The following is a 20,660-nucleotide window of genomic DNA, read 5'->3' as shown; positions in this document are numbered from 1 at the left end:
AATTGCAATAATTACGTGCAATTATAGATACATCATTTAGGAGTTAAGATGATTACAAATGGGTCAGGGTTATATTGTATTAGAAATGCAGCAGGATAGGTACTCCCCCCGAAAGAGAGACTCATTAGGTTCCTTGAGTTGATTTTCAAGTTGTTATAGAAATGCCAGCTGAGCTGAAACCTCATGCAAGCATCTGAATGTTTAACTGAATTGTTCAAATAAAATGGATGGACGGATGTAATGGAGTATAGAAATGATTACTACATAATATATGAAACCTACGCAGGCACGGGGAGAACATGCAAACTCCACACAGGAAGGCTGGAATGCAACCCTGCACCTCTGAACTGTTATGCTGAAATACTATTTCAAAATATGTGATAAATCACACAAAACTAAAAGTGATGGCGAATTGCAGAATCATTTTTGTATGCCAAATGATAGTTTCAGATTATATTCTTCTTGATTAATGAATAAAAGTGGTAGATTTGCAGAAGACAAGAACTCAAATGAGGGCGCCTCACAAAAACTGCCTAGCAACAAGTTAACACAAACTGGTTTTATGTAACGAACAAAATAGAATATTTTTACATTAAAAAAAATTAAAACGTGATATTTAGTCGCCATTTTGTCACACAACTGCCGCACTTTAGATTTTCAAAAACCTTCACAACTTTATTCGTACTTGACGGTACACACATCCGCCTCACTTAATTGGAAAGGCGCGTCTGTTTACCGAGTAGCCATATTACTTGAGATTGACTTTTTGGCAAACATAATATTCAAACAATAACAATAAAAAGTCAATTGAAATGGCCAGCTGTCTGAAATGGAAGTTGAAACGTTGCGGACGACTTATTCCAAGCTCCGCCAAGAATGAATCCTGGAAAGTAAGTATGGATTAACCACCTGTGATGATTAACACGACTGATATTTTGCTCGTTTTTGTCCCTTAGTTATGTTTAACTATGAATTTATGCTCATACGAGTAAATTACAGAACATGGTTTCAAATGTTGTGCTCTAAGTTGACATTTTGATATATGTACGTGATGGGGGTATACAGTGATCCCTCGCCACTTTGCGTTTCGTTTATCGCGGCTTCACTACATCGCGGATTTTTTTTCCCAAATTAAAAAAACATTTAAAAGTCAATATAAAAATTCTAAATTGAGGAAACGTGTGTCCAACCTTTAGGACAATGTAGTATTGCTCCAAATGTTCGTTTACATTCCTTCAGAAGTCCGTTTTCGCGCGTTAGCACAATCGCGAATTAGTATCTTTCCGCTAACTCGTTAGCCTGCCCAGTATTTCTTGTTGGTGACCGTACTTCGCGGATTTCACTTATCACAGGTGGTTTTTGGAACCAATTATCCGCGATAAACGTGGGATTACTGTATTGCTATTTAGAGACTATCCAAAAAAGCAACTACTTCCCAAGAAACAGATAAGGGGAAACATTCTCACATTATTGGTAAAGACAATCATATTTGTTTCCATTATTTTCATTTGATGTTTTTCTATTTATTTATTTATTTTACCTGTCCAGATATTTGAAGCAAAAAGGAATAAACCCAAGATTATCGCCACAATCCTGGACTCTGGATACTTGATGATTTTGCAGGGAGAGGAATGCTTGGTAAGAAATTTATGAAGATTATTTTTATTCAGGCTTAATTGAAGAATGGTCCAGCAAATTTAATCGGGTTGTATGAGTAAAAACAGTTTTAATGTCTCTGTTCTAATGTTAAATAAGAGCAATGTATTGTAAAACAAAATGTTCTGCTTGTATTTCATGTCTTTATTTTCAGTATTAAGAGACCAAAATAATTGCCAATTAATCATTTTTCAGAATTTATTCTGCTAAACATCCATATCTGTCGGGTGCTAATTCTTATAAAGTTGTTGTTGCTGCTTGGAGATAGATCGTATCCACCGACGGCACGTGTTGACCTTGTGCAAACCAACATGCACTTTCAGACTATTTGTGTATTACGCCATCGATAACACGTTTCAGAAAGGCTAACAAGGTTATAATCCCATGCGAGCTTTGTTTGTTTAATTGTTTTAAGATTGGCGCATGTCAGGAGGGACTAAAGAGTCTTTAAATCCCTCCTGTGCCTCGAGGGAAGACTTTCCAGAGCCAGTTAACGGTGATGAAGCAAAAACAAAAAAAAGGAGGGGGGGTGGAAGTTTCTGGCTGCTCATCACTTCTTTAGATGTTAATCTCAGACTCCTGAATACATGAACATTGCCATACTAAAACCTGGCGCAATGCAGTAATTAATTGTGATGTTCCACATGCACACACTGGAGTCTGGGAGCGTGCTCATCCATGAAACTACTTGCCACATACCTCCACTCTCTGCTCTGTAATTCACAAAATAAATGACAGCTTGGCTGCATCTGCAAATGTCATGCTTGCGATTCTGGCAATTTATAGTGCGTCCCACTTATTACACTATAGATTGCCTACATTATAGATTGCAACATTTAATAACATTCCAATTCATTAGTGATGTCGGTTTCCAAATGATGAGCCCGGATGGGTGATATGGGACTTTATCATCTGCTACAAAATTACAGCAAGAACGATAATCTCAGAGTTATAGTTGCGTTGTATATGGTGGCTATTTTCTTGCAGCAATAAAATGGCAGATGATTCACATTTTCGTTTATTGTGGTAGTACTAAAATAAGGAACCTCTAAAGTCAAATGTCGAAAAGTCCTGTGAGACTTCAGTTTGGTGAGCATCCAAAGCAGTGTCATTAAATTAGCATATTTTACATCGAAAAATCTCACAGCACACCACTAAACCGAAATATAAGTTTGATTATAAAATAAAAAGTCCCATCCATGATACTCCTTTCATCTACACTCTAATTGTGCTCTTATGAAAACTGAACCAGAGTATTTCCATGGAATGTTAGTTACTCCAAATTTGAACAACTCGGAGGTTAGCCAGCATTCCAAATGTTATTTTCAGAGTTTCTGATTATTGTGTTTAGAAATCAAACATAGGCGTTTGTAGACAGCAAACACAATAAGTAAATGGTCAGTGAGTCATAGATATCTTGCATTCAGCAGTCAGCCTGATATTCAGGTCGGACCGCAACTAGCTTTGGCCAAGGATGATAGAGTGCTCTATTCCAGATTGGTGCTGTCAGCGCTCAGGGAAGTTTCAAATATCCTCAGCTTAGGAGGGCCAACAGGACATACGATAAGGCTAGGCGGGGAAAGATGCTGTGAACTGTAATTTTCTGTATTTGAAAGAATAGTATGATGTTAGTCAAGACCTTCAGAGCAACTGCTGTAGACATGTCGTCAGCAGAATAAAACCAGGACAGTCTTTAAGGTGGCTTGACTCCGCAACTGTACAAAAGTGAGAAAGTATACTTTTTACGAGGAGTGGGTATAAATTAATCAATGAACTGGTCATTAACTCATTCATTGCCAGCCCAGTTGGAATGGAGTTTTGATGTATATAGCCTTCAATGACAGTGAATGAGTTAAGAATTTATAGAACTGATTGTTAATTGATTTTCAACTACGGGTAACCCAGGTGGGCCTTATCTGAAATTCATACAAAGAACCTCTTGCCTATAACGTGTGCTCGCCACAACACCGCCTTGGGTCACAGCAAGTTAAAGAACATCCGCACTATGGCAACTTATCCTCTTGGAATCCTTATTCAACTCCATTAAATCAGGATCTTGCGATTAGCTGGAGAGCAATCCGCTTCTCGCCCAATCGTCAGCTGATACAGGCTTCATCTCATCCTTGACCCCAATTAGGTCAAGTGCTAGAGAAAATGGATGGACGTTGGCATTCATTGATGAGTTTAGAAAAGTTTAGTGGAAAAAAAAGATAATAAAAGACTCAAATCTAAGTCTCCAATCAAATAAAAGCTTTAATATGACCTTCAAACCATGTGTTGGCTCTGTCAACATGGTAATTAAATAAATAGTCAGTCTGTCCGTTTGTCTATCATCTTATATCTTCTCATCTTAAATATATTAAAACTTTGCATTAGTTTCTTCCAAAATAAAATATCCCCCCGTCCATCTGTTTTCTCTAGAGTTTGTCCTCATTTAGGTCGCAGGTGACCTGGAGCCGATCCTAAATGACATGAAATTTCATTTTGGAGCCAAAAATGTCCTCAAACGTAACTGAGAAATAGAGACCCCTGCTGACCAATTTCAGTAACAGTAATTACTTGACTGAAGCACATTAAATTGAAGTGTCATGGCATTTGTCGTTTGCTTTCTAAAGAATGAATATGATAAGTTTATTTTTATTTTAGGTATTGAGTTTATGGAGAATGAGCACATAGAAGAGACATGACGAGATGCTTGCACCAGATTTACAATAAAGCTAGTTTCCATTTGTAATCCAATTAAGTATTAATTTGTCACTTTTACTGTTGCAGGAGAAAATTCCTTTGATTAATGCTAGCGATGTTCTCAAAGTCCACCAGAAATCAGACAACCTGATGCTTCGCAATACAGTGGAGGTGAGCTTGGACTGTGGCTCACAAAAATTTGTTTTTGTCTGATTCTTTAGTGTCTGTCTGTTATTGCTCGTGACTTTTTTATTTTACCGTCGCCTCTTGAAAAAAAAACTCACAACAACCTTGTTTTAGTTCTAACGAGATGCTGATTTAAGGGAGGCGACAAATAAATGAAAAAATAAATGATTCACGCGTCGGCAGGGAGTGACAGTGACGAGATTGTTTGCGTGTCCTCAGGGATCGGGCCGTGTGATCAGGATGCAGTTTGATGGCAGAAACAGGGCACAGGCCATCAAAATGTGCTCAAGTGCCGCAGAAAGACTGCGGGAGTATCTGCCTGTCAACTCTCTCGAAGACGCCCTACCGCCAAATAATCAGCCACCCACCGATGTCCTTACGCCAGTGACACAGGTGACCTATTTAGCAATTTATTGAATTTAAATTTAAATGACAGTCTTGTAATAATTCTACAGTGGTTCCTCAAATGTTGGATACAAAAAAAGTTCCATGTTATGTGAAGTATGATTATTCATTGTCATAAGCAGGTTAATTAGACTAACCTTAACATGTTCAAGAGAAAATGAAATAAAGAACGTGCAAACTCAGGTTAAAACCATCAATTTAAGAACTGTTTTTTCTGCAAATTATTATTTTATTACAGTGTTAGATAAATGTAATTGGGGTTTGCTTTTGATGCATTCTAATTACAATTTTGGTCATATCGGTTATGTGACGAAGGCATTTATAATCACTTTTTTTATGCGTTGATGATGAATGATGTTTTCAAAACCAAGATACTGAAGACAAACTGTGTGTCTCGCCATCGTGATTATTGCAGAGACCGTATCTGACAGCTGATTTATGACGATTGTCTCAACTAGGTCATGTACATGGACTCGGACACTAGGTGGTGCTATTTACAATACTCATCTTTAGAGGTCACATTGCTGGCGGTAGCTTGAGGGATTGATGCACTGATGCAGTCTGATCTTGACGATCTCGTCTATCTTGACGATCTCGTCTATCTTGACGATCTCGTCTATCTTGACGATCTCGTCTAGCTGCCTCCTTATATTTAATTAAAGTGACCCATGAAATAATTACTGATTACCGACGTTGACCTTTCCAAACTGATGATAATATACATAAACAAAAGAAAATGCTAGTTGACACTGTAAGACTATTGGGATATATTGGTTTTATTTTGAACCATCTTGATTTGATATTTAATGTGTATCTTGAACTACCGCTGGGTTGTGAGCTAATTCCACTTGAGGGGATGTGACATGAAAGTGTGCATTGTGCCAACAAGGTGGAATGTGACCTTTTGGTGAAGAGACACCCCGGAGGAGTTCTCAGCTTAGATGAAGAGAGGAGAAGAGAGTGGGATATTTTTCAATTAGTAATTGAAGCCAATTGATTAGACTCTTCACTCTGCGTTGTCGTGCTGCGTCTGATCACATCTTTCTCATTTGCTTTTGTGTCTGAAGCCGTGTCCGCAGCAGGATGAGGCGGCTGGAGCCGAACCAGAGGTTGTCCATGGATCGCTGTCCAACAAGCATCTTACCCAGGTATTCAATACAAGTCATCTTCAGATAACTACTCGCTCATTAATATCCATCTACAGGGTTGGATGGGCGATATGACCTTAAAAATAAATAAACAAAGTCACTAGTTGCCTTTTGGGGAAAAGCTGCTACTAGAGTGTTTAGAAAAGTCTTTAAATTGGCATTTAAGACAATTGGGCGAAGCTAAATCATGAAACGTTTTCACCTCTGCCATCACATGTGAGTATGGTGTCAAATTTGATTGCTTTGCCTAAAAAATGAAGTTTCCAGGACCTGTTGTACTGGTATAAGCTGTTGAATTTCGATAGAACCTCTTGGGAGAGACGCCCCTGACGCTGCCCGCGCTGTGCCGTCACGTATCTTCAGAACCCGAAGACCTGGACGCCCTCGTGCGCCTTTGTCTGTTGGATCCCAGCTTCCCCGCTTTGGTGGAGCAGGTGGAAGGCAAGCTGAGGAAAATACTCGAAGAGTGAATCATCGTTGACAACTGAAGGCAGAGAAGAGGTCAAGTCAGCGCTGTGCTTTTTTGTTTGTTTGCTGTTTTTCCCACGCCGTTCCCTACGTAGGAGTTCACTCGCGTTGCGCTGCCAATGTCAACAGCGTCGTGGTTGCGCATTAACACTTTGGATATTTCAGATTGTTGATTAGAGTAAGAGAGATTTAACAAGCGCATTTTTGTTTTTTTATTCAGAAAAAAAATATTGGTCTTATTCATATGTTGGATCGTGGCTATATACTCTGGTCCCTCTGTTCTCACATCAATTCTGGTCCGTTTGCCATCGCAACACACATCATCATTACATTGTATTGAAAGGAGGGGTCATGCAGCTACAGCAGTTAATGTCGCTATGCCAGCTTCCAAGGGATCCCACGATATTAAAGCTTGACTGATTAAAACAAACTGCCCTCCATTTAATCTATTCAAGAATACATTTTGCATAGGATTATAGCCATGCTATATAGTCAAAGAAAAATAAAATAAAACAAATGAAATTAGGAAATGTTAAAAAAAATATCTTTTTTTTTTTTTTACAGATATCCTATCATTTGAACACTCATACTGCAACATATACAAGACACTCTAAGTTACTCTCAAAAGGAAATTAAAGTAATACACATACCATTGATATTTAGTTTGTTAAACACACATTATTCATTTTCTGTATTCACTCTCCATTAAATTTTAAATACTGCCAGTCATCGAAGCCCTTGCTTCACGATAAAAGTTCTATTAAAGGTGGACTTGTCGTCACAAAATCAAACATTAAATGACCATGATATGCTGTACAAATGTTCAAGAGGAAAAAGAAGACATTATATATAAATATATATATTTGAATATATATATTTATACATACCCATATTTATATATATATATATATATATCTATATTCATATAAGGATGACTCTATAAAAAAAAACTTTTGGGATGCAAAACAAAAGCCACACGAGGGATAACAACAGAAGATGTCTATTCTGAGTATCCTATTGCGTAATTATTTTGCATGCATTTACATGATGTGTCATTCAAAAGGGGAGTTAGTTGGCTCATTTGCGGGCCACGATTAAAATCAATTACAGAGACATCAACATCACATCGGGAAAAAAATGCAAACACCTCTTGGGCGATTTGTAGTCACAATTTGTCATCCTGACATCGCCACGCGACAAGGCATGCTTTAAGACTCCCCCACTCCGCTTGCTCTTTGTTGCCAGTGTTACGCTGATATTGTTCCTTGTAAAAAGAGACAAGATATGCTTTTATTTTATTATTTTTTCTCTTTCAAGATAGGCCGCAACTCAGATGCCGCCGTGTAGCCAAAAAAAAACCTGCAGTTTCACCATCTCATCTGTGAAGAGAAAATAAAGAGAAGGCATGACCACTGATAATCCTCAGCAGCACGTTCTATATTTAGCACCCGCCATCACGCTGCACAGTATCTTACTTGAGTCCATTGCTTATTTTGTATTCCTTTGGCGGACGTTTTTGTCTTTGTGGTTGTTTGTAGAATTGGTTTTCCTGCCAAAGAAGCGGGTACGATTCAGAAAAACATGAAGGTACAAGGAAAACGGGTGCAGAGTAACCATATTAGCATAAATCTATTCAGCTAAGACGCTCCAACCACTTTACAGAATATCGTTTTTTAATACTTGTATACAGAATGCGGTAAGAGAGACTATTTACACACTTCAGTGCTGCTGCTTTGCAACAGAGCTCAAATGGGCAACAGTTAATTCAAATGTAGTTCGTTGTGACTTACATTGGTCCAACTGGCTCGTCATCTTTCATGGGATAGCAGGGAATGAAAAACAAACAGAGAAAAACATGAGATCAAGGTAATAAAAGAACGTAGGCCAAATCTAGCACATCCACTTTGCTCAGGTATCTATTTCACTGAGGTGTGTTTAAAAAAAAAAAAGGGGGGAGGAATAAAATTAACTTAGAAATGCTCCATAGTTGTTCAGCGAATTATTCAAGCATTTGCTGAGCGAACAGATTGCTTTGAATGGTGGTGTGACACAGTCGTGCACTCGTGATAAGCTCTAAAATCACACGCACACGCACAAGTCGGCAGCATTCTGTGTCCAATTCAAAGGACACATTTGAAAAGGAGGCTTCTTGGAAGACGCTAAAGCTGAATAACTATATTAGTGTGCTAAAACGGTCGGCAGTGACATCATGTTTAAGTAGCGCAATCTGACAACACTGCGATGGACCCTTAAAGCTACCACAAATCTAATTTCAACCCATGAGTTAAGCTATTCATTTTCTGATTGAGCATTCATGCAGGAGGCTTACAAATGACTCGTTTGAAACTGCCTTTTAATTACAGCCAGCAATATCACAGCGGAATTTTTATTATTTTTTTAAAAGGCCGAGGGAGGAAAAAAAACCCTACAATTCACAGATGAGCTATTGTGACCGATTTGGCATGATGACACGGATCTTTTTTGAGCTTCCAGCAGCAGCATATTGGTTTTATAATTTCCCTACAGCACGGCACAGTAGGAGTCTCTATTTTACTGCTGATTTGCAATTCATTCATTATAGTAAATGATTCTTTTTGGAATGAGATCCATGGTCATATTTTAATTGTCTTTATGTTGCTCTCTCTCTCTCTCTATATATATATATATATATATAAAAACACGTTATCTTTTCAGATGCCAAGTTACTCCTCACGTTGATTATTTATTTTCTGCATCGAAAATTGAGCACATTTCTTCAACTTCCCGAGTACCAAATCGATGAAAACGAGGCGGATCGTTCCGGTTTGGCATACAGATGCAAACGGGTAAGTCAACAGCCACATGCAATTACCAAGCCGCAGATTGGCAGCGTTACAGCAGCATTCCATGGCGTTAATATGAAGCGGACTTGAACAACACTCATAATGTTAGTCATCAAACATGGCGCTGCCATCAACTGCGGCAGGACGTCTTTTTCTGCATATGCCACTGTTTTCTCACCTCCTATGCATCACGCCACACAAGCTGTGTTTACTATACTGCTTCTGCAAGCACATGACAAATCAAAGATTTTGACTGTGTGGCAGTGGTCACTTTTTGTTAGGATTCATCTTATTTTCAGAATTTTTTTGTTTTGTTTCTTTTGTAGAAATGATCACACAGTAAAAATCCCAAGCAACTAGATTTGAAACACAAGGCTATAAATACGAGCCTCTGCCTCAGAGCCCTTGACTGCGGAGCACGAGAGGTGTTCAAATACAGCAAGTCATAATGCGAGCAGACGGGGGGGGGGCCGAAACCGGCGGGAATCTGGGATGCTAAAAGGAGATTTTAGAGAGGCTGGGCCTCGTGAGCTGAGAGTCCTCACTGCTGATTTGAATGGCATAAACATAGCAAATATAATCCACCTTAATCGCTTCATTTTTTTTCCGATGGATGAAACCAACTGGAGGCCATGCACACACTTTACTTGAGCTTGTGTGCTGTAGGCATTGATGCGTTTCAATGTTTTATTTTGCTCAAGTGTTTTTTTATTATGATTACTTTGTCGTTTGTCATAAGGTGATAGCAGTTTTATCTGCTGTTGTTTTTTTCAGAAAATAAAATAAAAAAATATATCAATAACAATCGATAAATGTATGATGAGGCTACAGCATATATACTGTAAATTCAAATGTCTATTCTTCTGTAGGTGTCCGTTTTGAAAGTTATGTAATTGAAAAATAATCAAGGCTTAAAATATTTTTATTTCTTTAGGAAGCAGTTTTTGCCAGAGTAAATCTTTTTTGTTTGCTCTGAAACAACACAAGCCAGATGCAGCCTTGCCTGCATTAGAATATTTGCTTGCTCCACTGTGAGCCATAATGACAGCAGGGCCTGTGACAGTTGTGTTTTAGTATAATACAGCCATTTTTTGAAGACAATAAAGTCGCCTTAGTAAAGGTTAGACGTAACATTTGTTGACTCGGGGTTGCCTTTGGGGTTTTAAGACATTTTCAAGCGGTCAGCTCCTCCCCGGGATTTGGGCTCCGCCAGAAGCATGTGACAGTTTTAAAAGCACATTGTGGTTGAATACAATGAGAATTTTTATTTGAATTTCAAATCTGTTCCCTTGTTTTTTTTTTCCTATCAGCTTCTTTTGATTCCATTTAAATGAATAAGACATTATGTTTAGTTTCGGTCTGTGAAATGTTTTTGAAGCTTTTGCTGCAGGGATGAGTGTGCCAATACAAAGTTGTGTTCGCAGGCGTTGTTTACCTGCCTGTTTACAGTGTGCCCGCCCACACTCAAACCCAGTTTGCGGCAACACAGAAGGCTTCAGAAATTATTGCAAGGGGAGGCATGCAAAACATTTTTCTTTTCTTTTTTTATCGTCGGAGCACTCGCATAACCTAATATTGCATTGTTTGAGGAATATTGAATCTCTCGCGGTAGAGCAAACATTTAACAAACACCAAAAGAGAGAGCCAATTTCACACTTGAGTTTTGGGGGCAATGGAAAGTAGGCTTGTTAAAAACAACTGATAAAAGACATTTCTAGGACCATGCAGAATGTCTCACTTACCACCCGTTTAGATTATGGTGCCGTTTCGAAAGAAGTGGAAGGGAAGAATAGTAACCAATTCAGTTACACATCTTTGTACAGTATATTATCAACACCATTGTTACCATTGCTGTCAGTCAAAGGAACAACAACACTTCAAAAGGTTAGTTCTCTTCTCGTTTACCTAATAAAGGTCATATTTGCATGCGTCTACCATGGGGATTACGTTTGATACAAAATGTCTTGAGGCATTTGAAAATTATCCACCAAGAATTTGACAAACCTGAATCTTAACCTGTTAAAACAACTCATTGGCTCAGAACATGTTCAATGAAAGTTAATTATCTGTACATTAATAACATGACAAGAGAATGCAAACACACACGAAAATAGAAAGAAATACAGTACATGAATACAGATTACAGTCGGAACTGGTGTCTCTTACCATCAATAATGTCATCTGGCCTCTTGCGTTTCTCATACATGACAATGATGACTACAAGGATGATAATTTCCGCCAGCACGCCCAGGAACGGCCAAAGCGGCGCAAGATGGCTTCGCACCCGTAGGATAGTCATTTCGGTAGTTGTTCCGATGGCATTGGATGCATTGCACTCGTACTTCCCGGGATCGGTGTCAATATCAAGATTTAGGATGTTCAGCTCTGTGTAGTTGCCTTGACTCGTAATGAAGAAGCGCCCAGTAGAGTTGTCAATCTCCTGAAAGGGACAAAGTGGTTCATTAATATAAAAATACTAAGTTGACAATATTAATTATAATTAATTAATCTTACCTTGGAGGACGTGCCATCCATTTTACGCCATGTCCAGATGGGATGCGGATACCCTACCGACTTGCAATGCATTGTTGCGTTTTCCGCCTCGTTTTTATTTTCGCTCCTTTTATGACCGGTGATAACAGGTTTTGCTATGACAAGAGATACAAATGAATGGTTAGCTAATCTCTGGTGTCCTGATTTACAAAAAAAAAGTTTCAATTAACATTAAAATGTTTATATCATAAAGGTTTTTATATTTCCAAGAAACACAATATACCTGAAAAGTCACTGTATGTGTTTAGCATCGGTTTTTAGCAAGCAGAATGTTGCCAAAAGCATAATGGTTAATGACTAGCATGGACATAACCAGAGAAAACTTTCTTTTATTTTTTTCATGGGAAAAACAATCATGACAAATCATATTGAGGTCACGAGAGGGAGGGATCACAAGGCATTAGAGCCTCCAGATGTTCCAATTCAAAAACTACAAAGTGAATTCCACAAAAGAGATGCAATCTGAAAGAAACAAAAATTAATTGGCTCTGATAAATGAACACTGGGAAAATGTCTATTATATTCTGTTAGTAAAAGTCGCTGAGACCAAGCGCCAAGTCACAAAAATCTGCCAATAGAACAGGTGAGACTTTTCATTTGATTCTTCTCATGGTGAGAGGATAACCACTCGTTAATCCCCCAAAATGACAATAATTCTTTCCATGCAATTAAGCAGGATGAGACCCCGAACGATATTTTTTTGTCAGCTGTGCATAGATAATGGCGTAAGAGGGGGTCTGAGCTCTTTAGTGACACTACAACCACTCTAATTATGGAACCCACGTGCTGGAGCAGAGGAGTGGCCAAGCTTATTTGCGCCTTATCCCCTGCCTTGTATTATGTCAACGAGTGATAGCACAGAGACAACTGTCCAAAGTGACGCCAAACCAGAAGAAACCTCAATTTCACACTTCCGTGATTATGAAACTGTGCCAGGCGGAGATAAATAGTATGGACGTTTGATGAGGGTGGAGGTCATAGCTGTCAGAGAAGAGGTTATGCATTAGGATGTCATTGGATGACTGAGAGACAGTTAAATTAATTCCTCTATTGGCAGCTTTCATTCTGATCTGCTTGTGATGATACGCTAGACTGTCCAAAAGTCTTACCCCCCCCCCCCATTAGTGTTGTTAAAGTGACCTTGTTCACAGCAGGCATAGATACAGTTTGCATGAAATAATTTCTCCTTCATTTCCCTGAATCATGATGACACCCTCTACCTGTTTTGTTTCTCCGCTAACCTATAATAATGCTAAAACCACAAAGATGCCGTTAGCATCGTGCTATTATTGATAACAGATAAATGTTCCACAAGTAAATCATTCAGCAGGTTAAGGTTTTTTTTTGAGGTACCAAATGTGTAGTGGCAGTGAGCTTAGTATCGCAGACAATAAACTCCTGTGCTGCAACAGAGATGGCTGGGACAGGATTCACAGCCTTAATCCTACAACATCACAGAAGCCTCCATCTGTTGCCTCTAGAGCTGAGTCCTGCAAGGATGAGTGTGCCAAGGACACTGTAGGCGAGGGATCTCAGCAATTGGCTGCCAAGAAGCGCAGTGCAAAGCTGGCTAGCATAGCAGCGGGTTCTCTACCTAGGTCACTAAAGATTGCAAACACTTGGAGAAAACTAGGAGGAGCATTCGGATAGTGATGAAACTGTTTCCAATCTGGCAGTAGCTTCTTCAAACATTGAACGTAAAGGACAACCTCGTGCAATATCCGTCCAGTTAAAAGACTGACGTTCTCTCCCAGGGGACACATTGAAAGCTTCAACAGTCACAGGCCCGGAGCCCCGGCGACGGCCAGGGCACTTCACTTTGAACAGACACGAGTCCCGTCAGCTCTTGAGCCAGTAAAAAGCAGAGCACACACACACATACTCATCACCCGTGTTACGCAATCAGGCAGCGCTCGAAGACAACTACGGAAGAAGAGGCAGGGCATGCTCAATATGCAGCCTAGCCATGCCACAGCAAATTGGCTTATGTAGCGCACGCAGGCAAGCTTCTCTTGAAACCGGGTCTTCACTTGCCCTTTCTCAAGAAAGATTCCTTATTCAAGGCGACGGCTTAGCTGTCAGCTTGTATGATACAACATGAGTTTGCTTGGTCAGTCGGTTTTTCTAGCACGGTTTACATAACCTGTTAATCGGCACTGATACACTGTTTTCAATCAGAAAATCAAAGGAAAGCTTTTATTTTGACAAGTGGCCCTCGAGCTGCCCTGCAGGAGAGCTTCATGTTTGCATGTCTGCTGAACATTTGCGGTCGCCTGTCCATTTTGTTAAGACCGTCATCTGAGCGAAAGCCAAGAGTGACAACAGCCTCGGGAGAGCTTCCTGTCATAACCATTGCGCAGGATGAGTTCAAACATCTTTGTCAACAAGGAGTCACTTCACACAGCCTCTGGTTGTTAACTTTTTCTAGGACATCTTTATCTTGCCGTGGCTCAGAAGGAAACCAGCGATGGCCTGTCAATCCATCAATTCCGTCATTCGTTTCTTATACCACTCTTGATACTACCAATAAAGCCCAGACTATTAGCCCGGATCGATTGTAGTGACACTATGGGGTGAGGAGCTTGAAAGACATTTATGTCATTGACATTACAAACATGACAATTTCCACATTCAAGTCAAGAATCTTACCTTTGACTTCAATTGTTGCATTTGCATTTGGAGCCATTTCGAATGTGTATACACACATGTATTCCCCAGAATCATCTGCTCGCGGTTTACCAATTCTGCAACAAGACAGAAAACATTAATCCCATATCTTAAAGCTACCAGTCACTCAAACCAATGAAGTCAACTACTACTAATTAGTTGGGACTACAGAAGTGAGGGCCCCCGGAGGACCAGCGAGCCAGTAGCGACCAATGTGTTGGCATGATACTAGAATATTACAGCGCAGCGGCTCGGGATCCTGCAGGGAAGGGAGCCATGAGCATATTAGCTGTAATCTTCTGAGTACCACTGATATAATGTGACAAGGAAGTGACCAATTGTGTGGCTAGGGAGAATCTGTGGTTTGTCTACAGGGGTGACAGTGGCTTTGTGCTCCGCTGGCCATCCTTTGTGACAGTGCAAAGTAAAAACGAGTTAGTACCAAAGGCCAGGGTTTATCACTTTTAATCGAGAATAAGTTTGAAATCAGACTTTGTTTTGCTTATCCAAACAAACCAATTACCACAAATTTTCCATGGGGAAGATTCAGCAATTTAAATCAGGTGTACTGCCAGAAGGTCAATCAGTATGTGACCTTTGTCTTGAAATGATCAGCTAAATTTAGGATGTTTAGTAATTAACATTCTATCAGTATTTTATGCATCACCCAGTCCTCAAAGGCGCACCTATAAGTTGTGGTCCTGTGCTCGGTCCGCGTGTTAGCAATCTCCCGACCGTTCTTCACCCAGAAGCTCTCCGTGTGCTCAGTGTGGGCAGTGGTGAGGTTGCAATGCAGAGTAATCGGTACGCCAGGGGAGTCCGTCGGCAAGATGATCTGATCAGAGGCATTGATCTTTGGTTCTGCAAGACAAAGACGAACAGTCCAGGCTTATCACAGGAGCGGGGCTCACTATTGCAATATTTTGCAGCTCCATTTAAGGCTTTAAGCTATTTGAATGAGATATTTGTGAATGAGTTGCATTGATGTAAAGTTCATGTATGTAGGAATTTCAAAAACAGATGCATACCAGATTCTAGTCATTCATTAAAAACGAAAGGAGCCTCTACAGCCTTCGATGGACACTATCCTGAATGCTTTCGATGTTTCCCTTCTTCCAACACACCTTTGTCAAATGATCAGGATCATTATTTTTTCTGCACAGCTTGCTGATGAGCAGATCAGATGAACTAGGTCTGTCGAAGGAGGGAAACATCTAAAACAAGTAGGATAGTAGCCCTCGAGAAGCGAAATTGCCCACCCCTGTGAAAGTATGTCAAAACGTTTGATGGACTTTTACGCTCTGAGAAATATTATCTACAGAGAGAGACCACTATATAAGCCATTAGAGACTCAAACGAATACCGACCCTGCTAGTTGCGGCCAAGTAAAATACTACCTCGGTTCCTACATACATTCCTACTGTGCTACACAGTTTTGCCCTTTGAGAGACATTTCTGGTCACTACACGATTCATTTCTCAAGGACATGCAGGGCAGAGTGTCCTCTGCTCTGCCATGAGTGGGAGGCTCGCTTCCAGGGCAGACCCACCTCGGCGGCCATGAAACCCCTGAAGGGGGAGGAGTACTGGGCCCGAACATTGTGACGGTACTGATCCCTGCAAGGCTACGAGCCAGGTGTCAAAAGATGACTATCCAATGACTTGTATTAGCATTCACAGCATCATCTTCCTGCTCTGCTGTAATGCGCACTAGCTACAGGGAAATCACTGCCCCCCCCCCCCCCCCCCTTCTCTCTCATTCGTTTCGCCCCACCACCAAGCATGTTCTATTAATAGCATGTTCAAGACATGCATACAGACACAACATGAGGTACATAAATTAACATTTAGCTAACTCGGCAGAGTGGTCCACAGGCAATTCACACAGAAGGTTGTTCTAAGGACGCTCTGTCAATCTTCATAACCCTGAAGAATTTAGCTCTATGTATGCTTGAAGCGCATTATAAAATGTCTATAAATAAAAAGGCAGAGAAACCAGATTCCCTCGTCTCGCCCTGTATTACACTGTTTTCCGGATAACACAACACAAAAGAATCCATGAGTGCTTGGTCTCATACGGATAGATAGAAGGCTGGAGCCTATACCAGCTGTGTAGGCGTGAGGCGGGGTACAGCTGTCCACCATGGACCAGTCGCCACCAAATTGTAGACAACCATTTGCACTCACGTTCGCACTTGCATTTTATGGGAATTTTAGCTTCTTTAGTATAACGTACGTGCATTTTGGGGTACATGGGAGTATCCAGACATAAGTCATACAATTACGGGGCAAACAAGCAACCTTCTGACCAAGATATTCCAACAGACATTGGACGCCTGATCTCCTGTCTGTTAGGCAGCCCACTATATAACTGTGCTGCTTAACACAAAAATAATTCAATAAAAACAGCTGAGGGCATTATGATATCATGCCATGAAGTGACTGGCATGTAGAGAATTATGGGTCTCTCAAGTAGTATTTGATTGTACCAAATGGAACTGCTTGAGCCTAACGGGGGATTTTCAATTTTGAGTTCTAAAAGAAAATCAGATCCATTACTAGCTTATTAAGTCACACAAAATGTTCCTTCTTAAATGTAACTAGTGTGATTTGAAGCACAGACTGTGACTCACTGGACTTAATTCAAGTGGCACTCCACTCAAAATGTGAGAGTGTGTTCTTGCATGTATCGGTAATACCCGCTGAAAAGAAGCTCGAGGAGGCACTGTGTGTAATTTCATAGCACTGCCCGTCTTGTATCTTTGTCGTATTTACATTGATAATCACTGCTTGTATTCTTGATTCCAGAACGAGTTTGTACAAGCAATGGAAAAGTAGTGTGCTACCTCCAGATTCATCAACTGTACCTCTGAAGTAGTAGGAAAGGATATTGTTTGGTCTCAATGTGAAGATACCCCTGTCTGAAGGACAAGCAATAACTCCCCTGTCCTTTCATCTCTGAGTCAATGACCATCACACGCCATTAAGTGGTAAGTAATTCATTATGTTAACATTCTAATTTATTAACATTTTGCACTTGTATGACCGTGAAAATGTTTAAAAAAGGACAATGTGGGTGGTCTTGATGCTCTGCAAATCAAAGTCCTGAAATATATTTTTCTCAGATCCAGGATGTTCAATTCCGGTTTATATCGTGCCTTTGATAAAACCGTATCTGCACAGAACATGTCTTCTCAAGCCAAAACAGAATGTGTACACTTTTAGTCGGTGGTATGCTAAAAATAATCAATTTTGCCAAAATCAAATGTTGCTAAAACCGCCATTCAGATCTGTCAGAATGGCTGGCAAGGATCAGAAACCTTTTCAGCCTCTCCGGGAGAAGCTCACTATGACTAACAACATTCTAAGTCTCTTTGTGCTTCAGTAGGCCAAGCAGCCAAGCATGCACAGATTAGAAAGGTCTTCTCGCCATTCAGTTTGTTTGACTGTTTGTGTGCACAGAGCAGAGGGTTTAAGGGCCTATAATGTCATTACTGATTGGCCGAGAAGCTTATACCATGCTCAGACAAGTCCATGGAGACGGTTTCATAGAAATAAAATATGCTTCATTCGAAGGTGAAACGAGACACCCGATGGGGTCTGATTCTGTTCTTGGATTGCCACCAAATTAGAGAGCAAAAATATGATATCTTTTTTTCCTAGAGACTGGACTCCAATGTCACTTTGTCCTACAATTACATTTGAGTGAAAAGGCTGTAGAGAAAATGAAAAATTAAAGAACTCTGAGACTAGTATGAGAGTTAAGACAATCCACTGCAAGAGAAGCAACCAAAATAACAGTCACAATTACAGTCACTCAAGATTGAATTGATGAAATTAACATTTGGATAGAAGCCAGTGAAGTGGATTGATAGGAAGGGTAAAAATGTAGAAAGCAATGTGTTTCCATGTTTGTGATCATACGCAACAAGACATTTAAAGGATTACTCGGTAGACAATCTAATAATGAAACCAAAGCAGAGAAGATATCTCGTATCGTTGCGGTCCTATAAGACATATCTGAGCAAGACTATCACATTTTATCGTACATGATGGAGTGGGTAAGGACAAAAGGTTACAAGTTCATTCGTTATCTAAAGGACATGCTTTACTCACTCTGTAGCACCGAAATGGTGGCCTGGGCCCGAATCCAGGTGATGGCGGGGTTTTGTCGCAGGTCATTTCGCCTGGGGTCATTGCTCGCCCGACACTCGTAGGTCCCAGAGTCTTCCATCGTGAGGCGCGTGATACCCAGAACGCTGACTCCGTTGGCGCCGTAGGCCGTGTTGATAGAAACTCTGCGCTTGCGGGCTCCATCCCACAGCTGCTTGAACGAATCTGCTCGGTTGATTTCGGAATACCACCACTGGATCTCTGGGGTGGGGTTACCGAGTACTTCGCAGTAGAGCTCACACGTGTCCCCGGTAAGCTTAGTCTCAGACATCGGCGACTTTACAAATCCAGCTGAAAACAAAAAAGATCAGGAGGGTTAGAGCAGTCGGTAAAGTGAGAAAATACAGAGTGTGAAATTTACTTAATTTGACTTGCATTGCAACTAAATGACAATGGAAAAATGTAAGTCCCAAAGTGAAACCAATTGCGAACTAATTCTGTGACCAGTGCCTTCAAACTGTCGACTGTATATATATTCTAGGGAAAAGCACAACTGATTTTCATCAGTCTCGTCAGGTTCCTCAAAATCAGTTCATCAGCAGGACTTGTCGAGTAGACGTACACTTGTTGGGCGCTTTGCCGCGGCAATCAGTGGCAACGCTTTCACTTGACCTCAATCACAGGAAAACCTGGATTCTAACTTTATGTTTGCTGGGGCTGGGAGTAAACAACAGCTATAAAGGTTAAACTTGTATCTAAAAATGTTTTGAATGGAAGGTTTATGTGTAAATATTAATTTAACTCCTTAATTGTCCTTAGATATATAAATCTGAGTATGAATGGGTTTTAATGCCAGAGTTACATTGATCTGAATGATTCTGCCCGGAGGTGTTGTGTTGAAGTACTTTGTCAATATTGCTAATGTCACATTGTCTTTGAGACAGTTTAGTGAGTTGAGACTGGATCAACTGCTGTTAAATTGGTCTTTCTCTGCTGTCTTCATTGAAGGACAAACATGTAATCCAGTGGGACATTAGAGGTATTTAATCAAATAAACTAGCCTGCACAGTTAAATTACAAATCAAGTGCCCTGTTAACGGCACTTTACAGAAAACGCCACACATTTATGGGGAGGGACTGGAATAAACGTAATCTCCTTTAATCCCCAGCAGATATTGTTATGACAGCAAAAAATGAGGTCAACCGACCCTCAATTTGAATGCGCGGGAAATTCAAGAGCAGTTTTTTGTTCTTTTCAAAATCCATTTGAGGAAAAGGTGTACCGCCGACACCTCCCCCACAGACTGGTGAGTGACTGACACTTTGGAATACCATCAGCCAGTAGTATCCCACTGGGAACCACCTCCTTGCCTTATAGGAAACACTGCAGTATTGTTAATGAAATGGGATCCCATCAATGTTAGTGTCAGATACACATGTACCAGTGTGTGTTTGGGCTTCCTTCACACACTTGTTCCGCATCGGTAGTCAGCCCAACAACACACTGACAGCCTTAATGAACCTCATCTAATGACAAATCACCTGGACCACAGATATTCTTCTCAACCACCTGTCAGCTATAAACAAAAGAAAGAAAAAAAAAAGAAACGACTTTAACTTAACTTTGTCCTCAATCAGTAGAGGAAATTGGAACAAAAACGCTGTTAAACTGCCGGGGGGGGGTTTCTGCGCCTCGAAGATTTGTTTCAGCAGAAAGTAGTATATAGGTCTATGAAATGGTTTGATTCGCTTAGTCATGATTCTTTGGCTAGATATAGTATCATTTGTGAGCTATTTCCCTTAATCAAAAATGTTTTGCGTAAAAAAACAAGAGATTAATGCGCAGACATTAATTTTTCGTCATCGCATGTGGTGTACCATGGCGGTGAAACTTGATGACACGCCATAAAAGACCGAAGTTTAATAATCAAACTCTACAAGGTCAGACCTTGAGCAAA

The 20,660-nt window shown here is 40.3% G+C and overlaps 3 protein-coding genes across 3 annotated transcripts in view; 2 read left to right on the top strand and 1 right to left on the bottom strand.

The window, feature by feature from the left end:
- Positions 1 to 702: 702 nt before the first annotated feature.
- On the top strand, positions 703 to 8,089 carry rec114 (REC114 meiotic recombination protein). The gene is made up of 6 exons (XM_085907524.1): positions 703 to 890; positions 1,549 to 1,638; positions 4,429 to 4,512; positions 4,747 to 4,920; positions 6,000 to 6,080; positions 6,386 to 8,089. Exons 1-6 carry the CDS (start codon positions 813 to 815, stop codon positions 6,548 to 6,550), a joined length of 672 nt encoding a protein of 223 aa, XP_085763650.1. The 5' UTR covers positions 703 to 812; the 3' UTR covers positions 6,551 to 8,089.
- The window catches only part of nptnb (neuroplastin b), a 21,078-nt gene continuing 7,181 nt past the window's right edge, over positions 6,764 to 20,660 (bottom strand). The window contains exons 2-9 of the mRNA XM_085907521.1: positions 18,706 to 19,053; positions 15,277 to 15,451; positions 14,573 to 14,667; positions 11,885 to 12,018; positions 11,537 to 11,810; positions 8,339 to 8,360; positions 8,024 to 8,097; positions 6,764 to 7,927 (exon numbers count right to left, since the gene is read on the bottom strand). Coding sequence (XP_085763647.1) covers positions 8,037 to 8,097; positions 8,339 to 8,360; positions 11,537 to 11,810; positions 11,885 to 12,018; positions 14,573 to 14,667; positions 15,277 to 15,451; positions 18,706 to 19,053 — 1,109 coding nt within the window. The 3' untranslated portion in view covers positions 6,764 to 7,927; positions 8,024 to 8,036. The remainder of the gene's footprint in view (positions 7,928 to 8,023; positions 8,098 to 8,338; positions 8,361 to 11,536; positions 11,811 to 11,884; positions 12,019 to 14,572; positions 14,668 to 15,276; positions 15,452 to 18,705; positions 19,054 to 20,660) is intronic.
- Positions 17,296 to 20,660, top strand: part of LOC147059505 (calcium homeostasis modulator protein 6) — a 13,919-nt gene continuing 10,554 nt past the window's right edge. The window contains exon 1 of the transcript XR_015065633.1: positions 17,296 to 17,579. The gene's annotated coding sequence lies outside the window, so the exon portion shown is untranslated. The remainder of the gene's footprint in view (positions 17,580 to 20,660) is intronic.

This window comes from Syngnathus leptorhynchus, chromosome 3 (assembly GCF_054491065.1).
Source record: "Syngnathus leptorhynchus isolate UIUO chromosome 3, UIUO_Slep, whole genome shotgun sequence".
In the NCBI taxonomy this organism is placed as follows: Eukaryota; Metazoa; Chordata; class Actinopteri; order Syngnathiformes; family Syngnathidae; genus Syngnathus; species Syngnathus leptorhynchus.
Note: the sequence above shows the minus strand (reverse complement) of the source record. Positions and strands in the feature narration are given on the sequence as shown.